Genomic DNA, 15,506 nt, shown 5'->3' on the forward strand with positions numbered 1-15,506 from the left:
CCCTTTAAAAGGCATAGCTGGAGCCTGAAATACACATACCTGAAAGTTCTTTGAGCTCTGGATTTTGATGACATTTCTTTCCCATCGATTTTGGAGCTTGGCTGTGTTTTGCCATAAGTTCCCAACAGGACCACCACGTTCGGTTTGAAGACCTACCATCAATTTGCCATTCACGTGGCTCAAGAAGTGATAAAATGTAATCTGCAAAAAAAGAAAAAAAGAAAAAGAATTATTACCCAAACAATTACAATAAAGAAATCTCTAAATGTGACAAAGTATTTTAAATGCTGTTTACTTTCAAATACCTGACAAGCATGTTGGTCATTAGTCGGAAGGAAAAGTCTGCTTCTCAAGTTTGAGGAATTACCATCCACTCTGGAGACCAGTGAGAGGAAGTGGGCTGAGAGAACCAAGAGTCAGGGCATCAGAGTCAGAGTGATTGCTGGCAAATATATTCAAGCCACCAGTGGTGATTCATGGCCACATCCACATTAGGCCAATATGATTTTGTTTAAAGAATGAAAAACTAAACTACACTATTTGCTGTTGTAAATGGCCTAATTAGTACTTTTACTTCTATATATTGCCCAGTGAAATAACTAATTGTGATTGTACTCCCTATAATGTTACTACAGGCTACAGTCCACAACCCAATTTATCACATTGACATAGAAAATGACAACCCTGCAAAAAATGGTATCCAGTGCAAACATTATACTGAGCTTGCTTACCAAAATAAGCACTTCAATGAAGAATTCAAAAGAGATCATTTACTCTGCTTTTGTTTCAAAAGGCTTGGATCAAATAGTCCCAGCTTTTTCCAGGAGTATGAGAAACAACCAAGCCCTGACAGGCTTGTGTTTGCTACCACACAGATAAAGCCAATGACTGTGGCTGTTTAAAAGCCGTAAAATAAATATTGAACATTCTCTGGGCTTTCATAGATTTCCTGCAATGCTTTACAAGGGTTATAGTATATAATCTGGGAACCATTATTTTCTGCTACCCACTGTTTGGTGTGTTCTTATTTGCAAAAGAGAGAGAGAGAGAGAGAGAGAGAGAGAGAATGATGCTGATGATTTTGATGACATATTTTCCAAAGTTATTCAATAGTATGTTAGAGCTGGATTGGAAATCAAATCTAATTGTCACACCATTAAAAGAATTCATTATAAAACTATAAAATCTAAGGAACTTCTTCCCTATTCTTATTCCAAAATGGTACCCTAACTAACTCAAAACAGTGATGTCATTGCTTGTACATAGAGACAGAGGCATAATTAAAATCACTTCAAAGAATACACTTTGGAATTATTATATGTGAAATTCAGATGAAGAGCTGGTAACATGGTGTATAAGTGGACAATCATTAATTTGCTCTTGCAGCAGGCAAACATATTAAACAAGTATAATCTAATAAGCATAATGAACCATATGGATATATTGTTTTAGGTTTAAATAATACTATTAGCAGTACAAATGGTAATAGCATTTAGTAAGTTTTAAATTACTGTTAATAAATATTCAACTACTTAAAAAAAACATCCATGAGATATACAAAACAATTTTCATTTATAAATAATATTAATCATATATTTTTTTTAATTTTGGTGTTATAAATCAGCTGTGACACTGATTTTATCAGTGTCAGTTTATCCATTTTTATACATTTTATGATTTCTTCAGCCATGTGAATGGCAAATTGATAGTAGGTCTTCAAACTGAATGTGGTGGTCCTGTTGGGAACTTAATAATAAAAATATTATTGCAAATGTTAATAGTAAGTTAGAATTTGCAATAATAGTTTTCAAATTGTACTAGAATTATTTAAATTTTTAAGCACAGCATTTTATAAATATAAACTGTCATTTGTTACATGCTATAGCACTACAAATTATTCTGTGTTTTGTCAAATATTAAATGAAGGTTAATGTTTAGGTTATAAGAGAAAGCAGAGTTTTAAATCTGGAAACAGCTTGAGTTCCTCTGACATTGGCCCTAATAATAAACTTTTTTCTTTCATGAGAGGGAGGAAGAGGAAGAACAGAAGCAGCAGCAATGGCATTGGAAATATACCCAACAGCAAGATCTTCTTTCTACCTTTAATTCCAAGTTAGTGACAAGAGCAAGTGTTTTTAGGGTACACTCCGTTTACCTTGCATCTTCTAACAGAGTACAGAATTCAATTCATGGTTGGAGATGTTTCTTGGAGAGGACTATTACCTGGCAAAACAGTCTCTAATTTTTTAAGAAGACATTAGTCATCATGTTTACTTATGAGAGAAAGAGGTAAACCTTCGGCAACCAAACGTTTTTCACATATGCCACCTTTAGCACTCCATACTCCTGGTAGCTTTGACCATCAGAAAGAGACCATACAAAGCTCTTGGATAACAAAAACTGCCTCATGTATCCGATATTCTCTCCTACTCTTTGAAGCCACATAACAATACACCTGTTATACACACATACCACCCCCACAGTTCCTTCTTCATCATCACGTATACTGTTCATCTCTATACCACACACTTCTCAGTAAGTTACATGATTCATGTATTTCCATTTTGTGCTGAACCCATTAAAGCAAATGCATAACCTATCTTTAAAACTCACATATTAAAAAATCTTGTGATCATGTTTTTAATTATTAAATTAAAAAAAAAACAGAAACAAAAACATCAGGATTTCATGTATCTTAAATGCTTATGCTAGACGGCTTTTTAAAAAATATTTTTCTCAGTAACTGGGTGTAGGAATGAAATTCTAACATAAACCAAGTTGGATGACACCAAAAGTGAGTGAGTAAAATACAAAGGCAACAGATACCATGAATCAAGTTTTGAAAGCTAAATCAAATAACTTTGGCAATGGAACCCAGCAATCTTGACCTTCGGGACAGATAAGGGAGAGATTTCAGTTTCACTTTCCCAACCATTCAGAGGAAGGCTTGTATTTCCTCCTTTTCCTAAGTTCTGAGTGATTAATGAGGCTGAATGTAAGCAGAAGAAACATAAATCCTATCACATGTGATATTGTAAGCAGTTGGCTCAAAGGAGCTAAAAAAAAAAAAGTGAGCATTTTAACACTGAGATAATATCAGTTCTTAAGAATATTTCCCCCCAAAATAGCTGCAGGAACAGATCATCATAACAAAATGCACGGCCTAAGGCAAAGGTTAAAGTATCCAACTTTATAAAGATGAGAAAAGTATGTTCATCATTGTCAGAAATATGGCTGAGTTCAGAAAACAAATAATAGTTTTAGATATAAATCCCTTCAAGTTGTGATTTCTAATTACTAATCTCTGTTTCTGTCAAATCATAAATTTTGTCTCATACCTGTTCATTGAACTCACAAAGCTCTACACTACCAGATAATACTTGAGAAAATTTTATCTCTTAGAGGATAAGTTCAAATAGTCATCCCTTATCATTGCTTGCAAATGCTATCTGAGTGTGGCCATATCAACTTCTGTCTGCCATCAGTGACAAAGGGCAAGGTGAGCCACTTTATAAGATCATAAAACATGCAGTAAAACATGAAGGTGATATTAGTGAAAATAACACAGTAAAGACCTCTGAAAATTTTCTCTTCCATAAAGGCAATTTTTAAAACTGTAAACATGGTCAGCATTTACTTTTACAGGGCTCTAGATAAGAGCTAACCTGGAGATCTTCTACTGAAGAAAAAAATGAATTTCAGTAAAAACAGAGAGTTTTATTTGTTTTGCTGTATTTGCTTTAGCTTGCCCTCATCTTGTAGTACACTCTTGAGCTACATGGTACCTTTGAAAAAATAACATCCAGCATTCTCATGTGGCCGGCACACAGAAAAGTAAAATGCAGTCAGAGCTTTGCCAAAACCTGATTTTCATATAGTTGCCATTATTTGGCCTGTCTGGTGGATCTTTGACAGATATCACTTAAAATGCTGTTGAAATTTAACATAATGATAGCTCTCTCATTGCAAAATATTTCTTCATTAGAAAGATTTGCTGAAAACAACTAGTGGCAAGTGTTTTAACTTCACTATTGTGAGGCAGTGTACAACAGTTGAGGAAAATGATCAACTAATAATAAAACTCATGGGGATAAGATGTTGACTGGGGCTTTGAAAAGTTCCAGTATATTTCTGCAAATCTGGAGGGATGAATGAGTGCATGGGTAGAACTTGTACATGCTCTAGAAAGCATCTGAAAATCTAAGCTCTCTTGTCTAGCTGACCTTGGGGCTTTTGGAGAGCAGGAAATGAAAACCAGACAGAGTTATCAGTTTCATAGTAAGAGCTGAAGTTATAGCCAAAGACAAAGATAGGAATCCTTCAGCAAGCGCTGAGATATTTATTGGTTCTAGAATGCCTGTTCTGAACATTTGAGATGTCCTTCCCAAAACAAATGTGTTGAAACCTAATCAACATAGGATAGTAGTTTAAAGATGGAGGCTGTTGGAAGTAGGGTCGTGAAGGCAGAATTCTCATGTATGGGAAAGGTGGTCCTGAAAAAAACTGCCTTGGCCCTTCCACCACATGAGGAAATAGAGTTTAGTGTATGAACCAGGAAGGAGCCTTCACCAGAGGCTGAATCTGCTGCCTCCTTGATCTTGAACTTCCCAGTCTCTGGGACTATGAGGAATAAATTCGTGTCATTTGTAAGCTACTCAGTTTATGGGATATTGTTCTAGCTATATTGTTTAGTAACTAAGACACAAGCACTTAAGAAATAGTCTCTGAAACCATTACATAATCAATAAGCTGATCAAATGGAGAATTCAGTGGCCCAACATGGCAAGAATAGAGACCCTACAGAATTAGTTCAGAAAAGGCACTAAATTAAAGGGGAAAAAAATTGAACAAAAACAATTACAACAAATTGCAATAACAACAAACCCAGGGGGAGAGTAGGAGGCATATGATTTCCATAGGAAATACTGTTTAAAATGTGCAGTTTCAAAAATAAAACAACTTGAAAAATGTAAAGAAATAAGAAAGTGTGATGCATACAGAGAGAGAAAGCCATCAAGAGAAAGTATCTTTGAGATAGGCAAATCTCATGAGTCAAAGACTTCAAATCAACTATCACAAATATTTTGAAGAACTAAAAGAAACCATGTCTAAAGAATTAAAGAAACTATCAGAATTGTGTCCCATAAAAGAGGGACACAACAGCTGGGTGAGATACGTCAACTACTCCAGAGGCTAAGACAGGAGGAGCACAAATTTGAGGTCAGCCTCAGCAATTTAACAAGACCCTGTCTCAAAAGGAAAAATAGAAAGGACTGAGAATGTTAGCTCAGTGGTAAAGCAACCCTGGGTTCAATCCCCAGTACCAAAATAAATAAATAAGGACACATTTAATGGCTAGGCCACTCAATAAAGAGGTATATAATAAAAATCAGTAGCTAACTATTATAATTGATTATGTAATTGATAGATATCTTTAATTATGATTCAGTGTTGATGGGCACAAAATACATAAAGATATAGTTTTTGGCAATTACAGTACAAAAGAGGAAAGAATAAGGCAACATAGGATCAAATTTGTTGTATACTCTTGGATTTAGTTGGTATTACTCCAAATTCAGTTGCTTTAAATTAAGATGTTAAATATAACCTGTAAATCAATTACTAATAAAATAACTCAGAAATATAAAAATGTGAGTAAAAACTAAGAAATTGATATGCTACATTATAAATTATCTATTTAACACAAAATATAGTAATTTAAGAAAAGAGTGACACTTGATCTACCTGATAAATGGCATCTACAAATAACACTAAACATAATACCTAATGGTCAAATATTGAAAAAAAATCCCCTAATAGGAACAACTCAAGGATGTCTGCCATCACCACTTCTAATTAACATTTTGCTAAAGTTTCTATCCAGCAATGAGACAAGGAAATAAAATGAAAAGCATTCAAAATGGAAACAAAAAGTAAAACTATTTCTATTTACAGATATCACAAGCTCATATATAAAGGAACCCAAGGAACCACCAAATAATAAAATTATAATGAACGTAAGTTTGGCAAATTGTAGGATACAAAATCAATATGCAAATCAGCTGCATTTCTCTACACTGACAATGAAAAACTTGAAAGTGAAATTAAGAAAAAAAATCTCATTTACAATAGCCTCAAAAAAATCCAATACTTAGAAATAAGTTTACCAAGCTGGGAATGGTGGCACACATCTGTAATCCCAGCAGCTTGGAGGCTGAGGCAGGAGGATTGCAAGTTCAAAGCCAGCCTCAGCAGCAGAGAGGTGCTAAGCAACTCAGTGAGACCCAGTCTTTAAATAAAATACAAAATAGTTCTGGGGATGTGGCTCGGTGGTCAAGTGAAAGATTTGTGAAATGAAAAGTACAAAACAAAGTTGAAAGAAATTAAATAAGACCTAAATAAATGGAAAGACATCATGTGTAATTGTTAAGATGCCCAATAGAGATCAAATTGGTCTATGGATTTGATGCATTTCTTCTTTAAATTACAACTACCACATTTGCAGAAATTGACAAGTTGATCCTAAAATGTAGATGGAAATAAGAGACACCCCGAAAAACCACCCCACTCCACAATGTCATGAAAGAGAACAAAATTATAGGACTCAAGACTTTCGTAGTCAGTTCCTTACTACAAATGTGTAATAGCCAAAAGAGTGGCAATAGAATTGAGAGTTCAGAAATAGACCAGTACTTGTGTAGTCAATTGATTTTTGACGAATTGCTAACACAATTCAATCATGACAAAATGGTCTTTTCAACCTATGGTGGTTGGATAACTACACAGCTACATGCTAAAGAAATTGTAGACCTCACACCATAAGCAAAAATTAACTAAAGATGGATTTAAACTCTTAGAAGAATCGTAGGTATTAAGTTTGTGATTTGGAATTAATAAAAAGTTTTCCTAGACATGAAATCTAAAGCCAAAGAAACCACATGGAAGTAAAAAAAAATAAAAGTAAATGGATGGTGTATGGATGGATAGATAACAAATATTTTTGGTAGGCAATTAGAAAGTTATTTTTATTAGTACATTTTAATTGTACAGAATAATAGATTTTGCTGTGGCATATTTGTACATGCAAATGACATACTTTGATCATATTCACCCACCCTCCCATTACACTTTCTTACCCTCCCCTTTCCTCTTCTCTAATAATCTCCCTGCTACTATCATGTCATCTCTGTTCCCATTAGTTCCACTTCTGAGGGAGGCATGCAATACTTGTCTTCCTGAGTCTGTGTTATTTTGCTAATTGTGATGATCTCTCATTCCATCCTTTTTCATGCAAATAAAATGATTTCATTATTTTTATGGCTCAGTGATACTCTATTGTATACTTATATTTTATTTATCCATTCATCTACTAATGGGCATTTAGGCTGATTCTATGACTTGGCTATTATGAATTATGTCAAGATGAATATAGGTATGCATGTATTTCTACAGCATGCTGACTTTAATTTTTGGGGGTATGTACTCAGGAGTGGTGTAGTGGGATCATATGATAGTTCTATGTTTTTGTTTTTGTGGAACCCCCATACTGGTTTCCAAAACAGCTGTATTAACTTACATTCTTACTAATAGCTTATAAGCATTCATTGTTCCCTGTATCCTTGCAGCATTTTTTGTTTTTTGCATTTTCACTAGGGTGACATGGAATGTTAGTGTGATTTTGATTTGCATTTTTGTGTTTGATAAAATTGTTGGACACTTTTTCATATTATAATTGGCCATTCATAATTCATTTGAGAAATGTCTTTGGTTAATTTGTCCATTCATTGATTGCGTTATATATTTTATTTATATATTTCTTTATGTGAATTATTTTTGACTTCTTCATATATTCTTAATATCAATTCTCTGTTGGAATAGTAACTGGCAAAGACTTTCTTCCATTTTGTGAGCTGTTTTCTTCACCCTGTTGATTGTTTCCTTTGCTGTACAGAATATTTTTAATTTGATGTGTCATTTCTTGCTATTATTTCCTGATCTAATGTAGTCTTATTTAGAAATCATTGGGTGTGCCTATGTCTTGAAGTGTTTCCCTGTTTTATTCGAGCTCTTTCAAAATTTTGGATCTTACATTTATGTCTTTGATCTCTCTTTTTTTAAAATTATAGTAGAGGAACACAATATCTTTATTCATTTATTTATCTTTATGTGGTGCTGCAGGTTGAACCCAGTGCATCACACATGCAAGGCAAGAACTCCACCACTGAGCTACAGCCCCATCCCCTTTTTGATGTCTTTTGATGATTTGACTTCATCAAAATTATACACGCTAGAGTAGGAGAGGGAAAAGAGTTTAATAAAAGACAGATCCTTAAAACTGAACATGTGTTATTTAAAGAAAGACAATGAAAATAGTGATAAGATTGAAAAAGTAAACACATATAAAAAAATAGATAAATTGGACCATTCAAAAGAGAAAAAAAGAAAGTTCAGAAATGTGTCCCCAAAACATGCTCCTAATTAGTGTTCAAGGAGAGTCAAGAATCTTATGTCTCTAGACTTCAAAGGTAGATATTTTTTTCTACTTAACCAAAAAAGGGGGGGCTGATTTTTAAATGTCTAAATTTTAGAAAGTTAATTGTATGGCATGGTATTGACACCAAAACAGACACACAGACCAATGGTACAGAATAAAGGACAAAGAGACAAACCCACATAAATACAGTTATCTCATTCTAGACAAAGGTGCTAAAAACATTCACTGGAGAAAAGATAGCCTATTCTACAAATGGTACTGGAAAATAATGAAAAGGTACATGTAACAAAATGAACCCTGCATGAAACTGAACTCAAAGTGGATCAAAGACTTAGGCATTAGACCAATAGAAGAAAAAGTAGGCCCAAATCTTCACCATGTTAGTCTAGGATCTGACTTCCTTAACAAGAACCCTAAAGCACAAGAAGTAAAATAAAGAATCAATAAGTGAGATGGATTCAAACTAAAATGCTTCTTCTCAGCAAAAGAAATCATCAATAACACGAAGAGAGAGCCTACAGATTGGGAGAAAATCTTTACCATCAGATAAAGCATTAATCTCTAGGACATATAAATAACTCAAAAAACTTAACACCAAAAAAAATCCCAATCCATAAATGGGCTAAGGAACTGAACAGACACTTACATAAGAAGAAATACAATCGATCAACAAATATATGAAAAATGTTCAACATCTCTATCAATTAAAGAAATGAAAATCAAAACTACTCTAATATTTTATCTCACTCCAATCAGAATGTCAATCATCAAGAATACAGGCAACGATAAATGTTGGGGAGGATGTGAGGGAAAAGGTACACTCAAACATTGCTGATGGGACTGCAAATTGGTGCAACTACTATAGAAAACAGTATGGAGATTCCTCAGAAAACTCAGAATGGAGCCACCATTTGACCCAGCTATCCCACCCCTCAACTTTTACCCAAAGGACTTAAAATCAGCATACTACAGTGACACAGCCACATCAATGTTTATAGCAGCTCAATTCACAATACCTAAACTATGGAACCAACCTAGGTGTCCTTCAATACATAAATGGATAAAGAAAATGTGGCACATATATGTGGTATATATTTGCTGGCTATTAACCAGTCATTGTTCTGCACTACTACAGGCCCCTGAATTCCTTGTCTTAGAGTCCCTTTTCTTCATCTTCAAAGTCAGTGATTCAGGTCAAGTCCTCAAACTTCAAATTTTTCCAATCTTCTATTCCACCTCATCTTCTCTGCCTTCCTATTTTGTTTTAAAGGACTTATGTGATTATATTGGGTCCACTTGAATAGTCCAGGGTAACCTTTTGATTTTTAAGGTCAGTTGATTAGTAATTTTAGTTAATTTCATAAAATCCTTTTACAGAAATACTATGTTTGATTGAATAACCAGTGGAGGGGGATCTTGGGAGATATCTTTAGAATTCTTCCTATCACCATTAGGCAGACACAAATTTGATTGTATTGTTCTATTTTTCTACATTTCAACATGTTGAGCAATGTTTATAAAGCCTAAAAGTAACTTGAAACTCTATACATGTCCTTGACTGATTCACTTGTAGAATATGGAGAATCCAAGGAAGTACTCATCACAATTCCCAAAGTTCATATGCAGAGAAATGACATCTGCTTGGCAATTCCCAACCAATTTGATTGGTAAAATTCCCTATCCCCCTTATTTGTCAGAATTTCATTAGAGTGACCTTCAGTCATTATTCTAATATACATCTTTTTAAATTTAGTAATATTTAATTTCAATATACTATTACTGAGTTTTATGTATTTCTATTGAATATAGATTTGTTTTCACATTGAGGGTTTTTAAATATGTGCATGGTGCCAAGAGAAAAGCTATTGTATGTATTTTTACTCTTCATATATAATCTTAAAAATATGGTTTATAGGGCTGGGTTTGTGGCTCAGTGGTAGAGCGCTTGCCTTGCACATGTGAGGCACTGGCTTCAATCCTCAGCACCACATAAAATAAATAAAATAAAGATATTGTGTCATGTATAACTAAACAAATATTTTTTTTAAAAAAATAAGGTTTATGTCTTTATCACTAGATTGAAAGCTCACTAGGGAAAGGGAAAAGAACTGCGTTCTTCTTTGTCCCTAGATTAATACATGGAGCAACGTAGCTATTCAATAAAGATCTTCTAAAATAACAAATACAAAAGAATTTCAAATGAGCATATTTAGACTACAAAGGTTGCCAAAAACGTGATCTAGAAAATGATAGTGTGGATAGATTTTTTTTTTATCCATTTTCACTAATTCTTCCCAGTAAATAATCGACCTCACCATCTATATAACACAGTCTGGCTACCACTGAGGAATGAACTGTGGTTCTAGTGCCCTTGAAAAAGGGCAGCATAGAGCAGATTTAGAGTGACTGATGCTCATCAAAGAGCATAATGAGCATATGCACAAGAAAATTCTGAAAGCTTAGACCCCAGGAAGCTTTAAAGATAAACCAAAGAGGCATGTTAATTTTCAAAGGAATAGAGAAGCTTAAAAGAAGAAATCAAAGTTGTATTCCTTCAGACTTTGGCCTGCAGTTAGGTATGTCTGCAACATTCTGAGAGAAAGGCTGTTGGCTCAGAGTTAGGGAGGGAAGTGTAGAATAAACAGCTCTGACATAGGAAAGAATTCTACAAAGAAAAGAGCCAACTGGGTCAAATGGTGGTTCCATTCCCAGATTCCAAGGAATCTCCATACTGCTTTCCATAATGGATGCACCAATTTGCAGTCCCACCAGCAATGTATGAGTGTGTCTTTTCCCCCACACCCTCACCAACATTTATTGTTGTCTGTATTCTTGATAACTGCCATTCTGACTGGCATGAGATAGAATCTTAGAGTAGTTTTGATTTGCATTTCTCTAATTGCTAGAGATGATGAACATTTTATCATATATCTGTTGATTGATTGTATATCCTCTTCTGAGAAGTGTCTGTTCAGGTCCCTGGCCCATTTATTCATTGGGTTATTTTGTTTTTTGGTGCTTAGCATTTTGAGTTCTTTATATACCCTAGAGATTAGTGCTATAGCTATCCCTCTCCTCGGTCTATACCAAAAGGACTTAAAATCAGCATACTACAGGGACACAGCCACATCAATGCTTATAGCAGCACAATTCATAATAGCTAAACTGTGGAGCCAACCTAGATGCTCTTCAGTAGATGAATGGATAAAAAATTGTGGCATATATACACAATGGAATATTACTCAGCAAAAAAGAGAATAAAATCATGGCATTTGCAGGTAAATGGATGGCGTTGGAGAAGATAATGCTAAGTGAAGTAGCCAATCCCCCCCCAAAAAAAAATGCCAAATGTTTTCACTGATATAAGGAGGCTGATTCATAGTGGGGTAGGGAGGGGGAGCATGGGAGGAATAGATGAACTCTAGATAGGGAAGAGGGGTGGGAGGGAAAGGAAGGGGGCAGGGTATTAACAAGGATGGTGGAATGTGAAGAAATCATTATCTAAAGTACATGTATGAAGACACAAATTGGTGTCAATATACTTTATATACAACCAGAGATATGAAAAATTGTACTGTATATGTGTAATAAGAATTGTAATGCATTCCACTGTCATTTTTTTAAATCAATAAAATTTTTTTTAAAAATTTTAAAAAGAGCCAGAATAAAAGGTGTCCCATATTCAATGAACAAACTCTATCCAAGCCTCCAGGCTAACATTGAAACCTGTGAGTGGGGGGAACACTTCTGGGGGTTAAGACCAAAAGAACTGCATTGATATTTGAACGCAGCCTACAACAAACAAGACAGAGTTTACAGCTTGAGTCTATGCAAGTTAATCACCTGCTTAAACAAATCATCCCCACTCTCTGAAAAAATATTCCTGAGTACAGAATCCACAACCTTTACGATATCAGTATTCATAACATCCAGGATAAAATCCAAAATTATTTTACAGACAATGAATTAGGGCAATGAGATCAGATCATGGGAAAGGATAATCAATAGAAGGCCACTCCAAGATGAAACAAACAAGGATTTGAAAACTGCAATTAAAATTATGCAGAGTAAGGAATATATGCTTATTATGCATGGAAAGATAAGAATTTTACTACATGTCTGGGGTTGTAGCTCAGTGGTAAAGTGCTTGCCTAGCACGTGTGAAGCACTGGGTTCGATGCTCAGAACCAAATTAAATAAATAAATAAAAGTCTTGCGTCCACATGCAACTAAAAAATATATATATTTATAAAAAAAGCATTTGGCAGAGAAAATGTTTGAAATTTAAAATAACAAATTATATTCTTTTAGATTGAAAATATAATATTTGATTTTTTAAAAAAAATATTAGGTGGATTTATGAGTATAATGATTATGAAGGTGACCAAGAAAAATAATAAAATTTGAAGATGAAGCAACTGGAATTGTCCATTCTGAAAAATAAATAACAAAATAAAAATATACAATAAAACATTCTGTAATACTGTGTTTGGCTTAAGAGTCTAATATATTGATGGCTAAAGTATAAGAAGGAAAGAATAGGACACACACAAAAAAATCTGAATAAATAGAGGCAGAATACATTCCAAAATTGGCAGAAAACATTTATTTCAAATTCAAAAAGCTTAACTAACCAAAGTAGGGTAAAATTTTAAAATCTCATGCTGAAAACCAAAGATAAAGATCAAATCTTGAAAGCATCAAAACATCAAAGATATATAACAAATAGCAAAAACAACAACTTGAAACTATGAATGTCACATCAGAAAGTAGGAAGGCCAGAAGACAATGAAATAATGTCTTTAACATACAAAGGGAAAAGAAAAAAACTAAAAAAATTTATATCCAGTGAGAATGTATTTCAAAAATGAAGACAAAATAAAAACATTCAGAGAAGGAAAACTAACATAATTTATCACCAGCAGAATTATTCAAGCTGAAGACAAATGATACCAGAGACAAACTCAGAAAATCAAAACATATGAAAGTATTGCAAATAATAAATATGATAAAAGGCTGTTTTTGTCTTTTTTTAATACTGTTTAAAGCAAAATATCATGACATTGATTTGTAGGACTTATAATATACGTAGATTACATATGTAGTACAAGTCATCACTACAGAACAAAATACTGACATTGGGTTTATTTAATAGAGTATATATTTCATAATATAATACATAGATTTCAGATCTCATTTAACAATAGATCAAAATGACAAAAGTTCTAATTGTTCTCATTTTAAAGTAATTTTAAATACCCAAAAAGGAAAACAGCATCTGTAGCATAAAGGGAAATGTAAACTTTACAAATAAATTTTTTTTTTGTTTAATAGCCTATATACACTTTAGATTTCCAGTGAATCATACATCTTAAAAACATCTACATCACTCTTGATATCAGCCAAATTCCATAATTATTTAAAACATTTATATTCTTACTACTGTTTTTAAATAGTCACGCTATCATTGTGAAGATGTATTTGTGTTGTAGTGATACTATCTTATCCAAGTGCAATGCTATATGCTCTTAAAACTCAATACTACGCTTTAGTCTCTCTGCCCCTGAGCTTTATTAGATTTCAAATATTGACACAGGAGTGATGTTTTAAATGTCCTAATAGATTTTCAAATTTAGTGAAAACTCAAGGCATTGATTATATAATAAAAAAATCTTATTTTGAAGCACTGGTAAATTATTTCAAGAGTAAGTAACTCAAAATTGGATTAATACTAAGGAAATAGGATTTTGAAATGGAGACAAAGCTCCAAGATAATTTTTCTACAAAAATGTTCTAACATTTAATATCTTAAGCCAGAAAATTTTCTTACCTAAAATTCTTATTAAGGCATACTCCTAATTTAACATTTAATTATATTTATAAAAGATACATGACTACTATTAAAATCACCAGGTTTCAATTGATGATGCCAGGCAATAATTTACCTCTTATTTCTCTTCAGCTTTTGGTATTATTTTCAACCCCATTTTACAGTTGAGGAAACTGAGACCAGACAACAGGTGGACAGGTCTAAATTCCTAATCCAGTTACTCTCACTCCAGAGATTTTTAAATCCATCCAGATGATATAATTAAAGGATGGATGTCCATACAACTTCTCATTTTTCTTTAATATGCACTGCCCACCCCTCCCATTTCATTTCTTAATGAGGCTATCCAAAAATAAGCATAGAAAAATGAGAAAAAAAAGAAGATAAGCAAGGCAGGAAACACAATGCAAAAGATAGAGGAAAATCAGGCATTCTGTTTCCAAAGAAGATGAGGGTAAGTAATATAGGCCGTGAAAAACCTTCCATGTACAAGGAAGAAACAATAGAGAGGTACTGAAGGGCAGATGTGCCAAATCAGCAATCCATGAGACATTGCAATGGCAAAAGTTTGGGAGCAAAACTGAATATCACCCTCTAACATTACCAAATCTATAATAAAACCCCAGGTATTGCAGTTAATGGTTGGTCCTATCAATGAAACTGGTTTACTTTTGGAATTAGGTTGACTTATTATTAACAGTCATTAAAAATTCTAAACAAATGTATTTGTTTGACATCAAAGCTAAAAAAAATAAGAAACTTCATCTTGTTTACATAGAAGTTAAAAACAGCAACACCAAAATTATTCAGAACTCTACTGAAAACCTACTTTTTAAGGCCAGGTGTTCTATAATAAGTTTTACCAACAGTATCCATTTAGCTCTTACAATAACCATCCTATGAACTTAGTACTACTATCCTTATAGTTTTGAAAACTAAGACTCAAAAAAGTAAATATATCAAGATCTTACAGGTAGGGACTAACAGAACAAGGATTCTAAATAATAGGTATAATATTAACAAAAACAATTCCAAACTAATAACTAATTCCTGAATATTTGCTTGCTTTAAATGTTTCCCAGGGCGCTATCCATATTTGAATATGTCCTATATTTATTTGAAGGAAGTATCACTCTTATAAAAATAATCAGCCTTTAGTCAGGCAATGTGGTATCTTTCTTC

General features: G+C 33.5%; 1 protein-coding gene across 1 annotated transcript in view; it reads right to left on the reverse strand.

The window, feature by feature from the left end:
• The window catches only part of Malrd1 (MAM and LDL receptor class A domain containing 1), a 503,883-nt gene that overhangs the window by 464,708 nt on the left and 23,669 nt on the right, over nt 1-15,506 (reverse strand). Inside the window, exons 3-4 of the mRNA XM_015483277.2 lie at nt 306-400; nt 40-201 (exon numbers count right to left, since the gene is read on the reverse strand). Of these exons, the coding sequence (XP_015338763.2) occupies nt 40-201; nt 306-400 (257 nt within the window). The remainder of the gene's footprint in view (nt 1-39; nt 202-305; nt 401-15,506) is intronic.

The sequence above is a fragment of the Marmota marmota genome, unplaced genomic scaffold (genome assembly GCF_001458135.2).
Source record: "Marmota marmota marmota unplaced genomic scaffold, marMar, whole genome shotgun sequence".
NCBI classification, from domain to species: domain Eukaryota; kingdom Metazoa; phylum Chordata; class Mammalia; order Rodentia; family Sciuridae; genus Marmota; species Marmota marmota.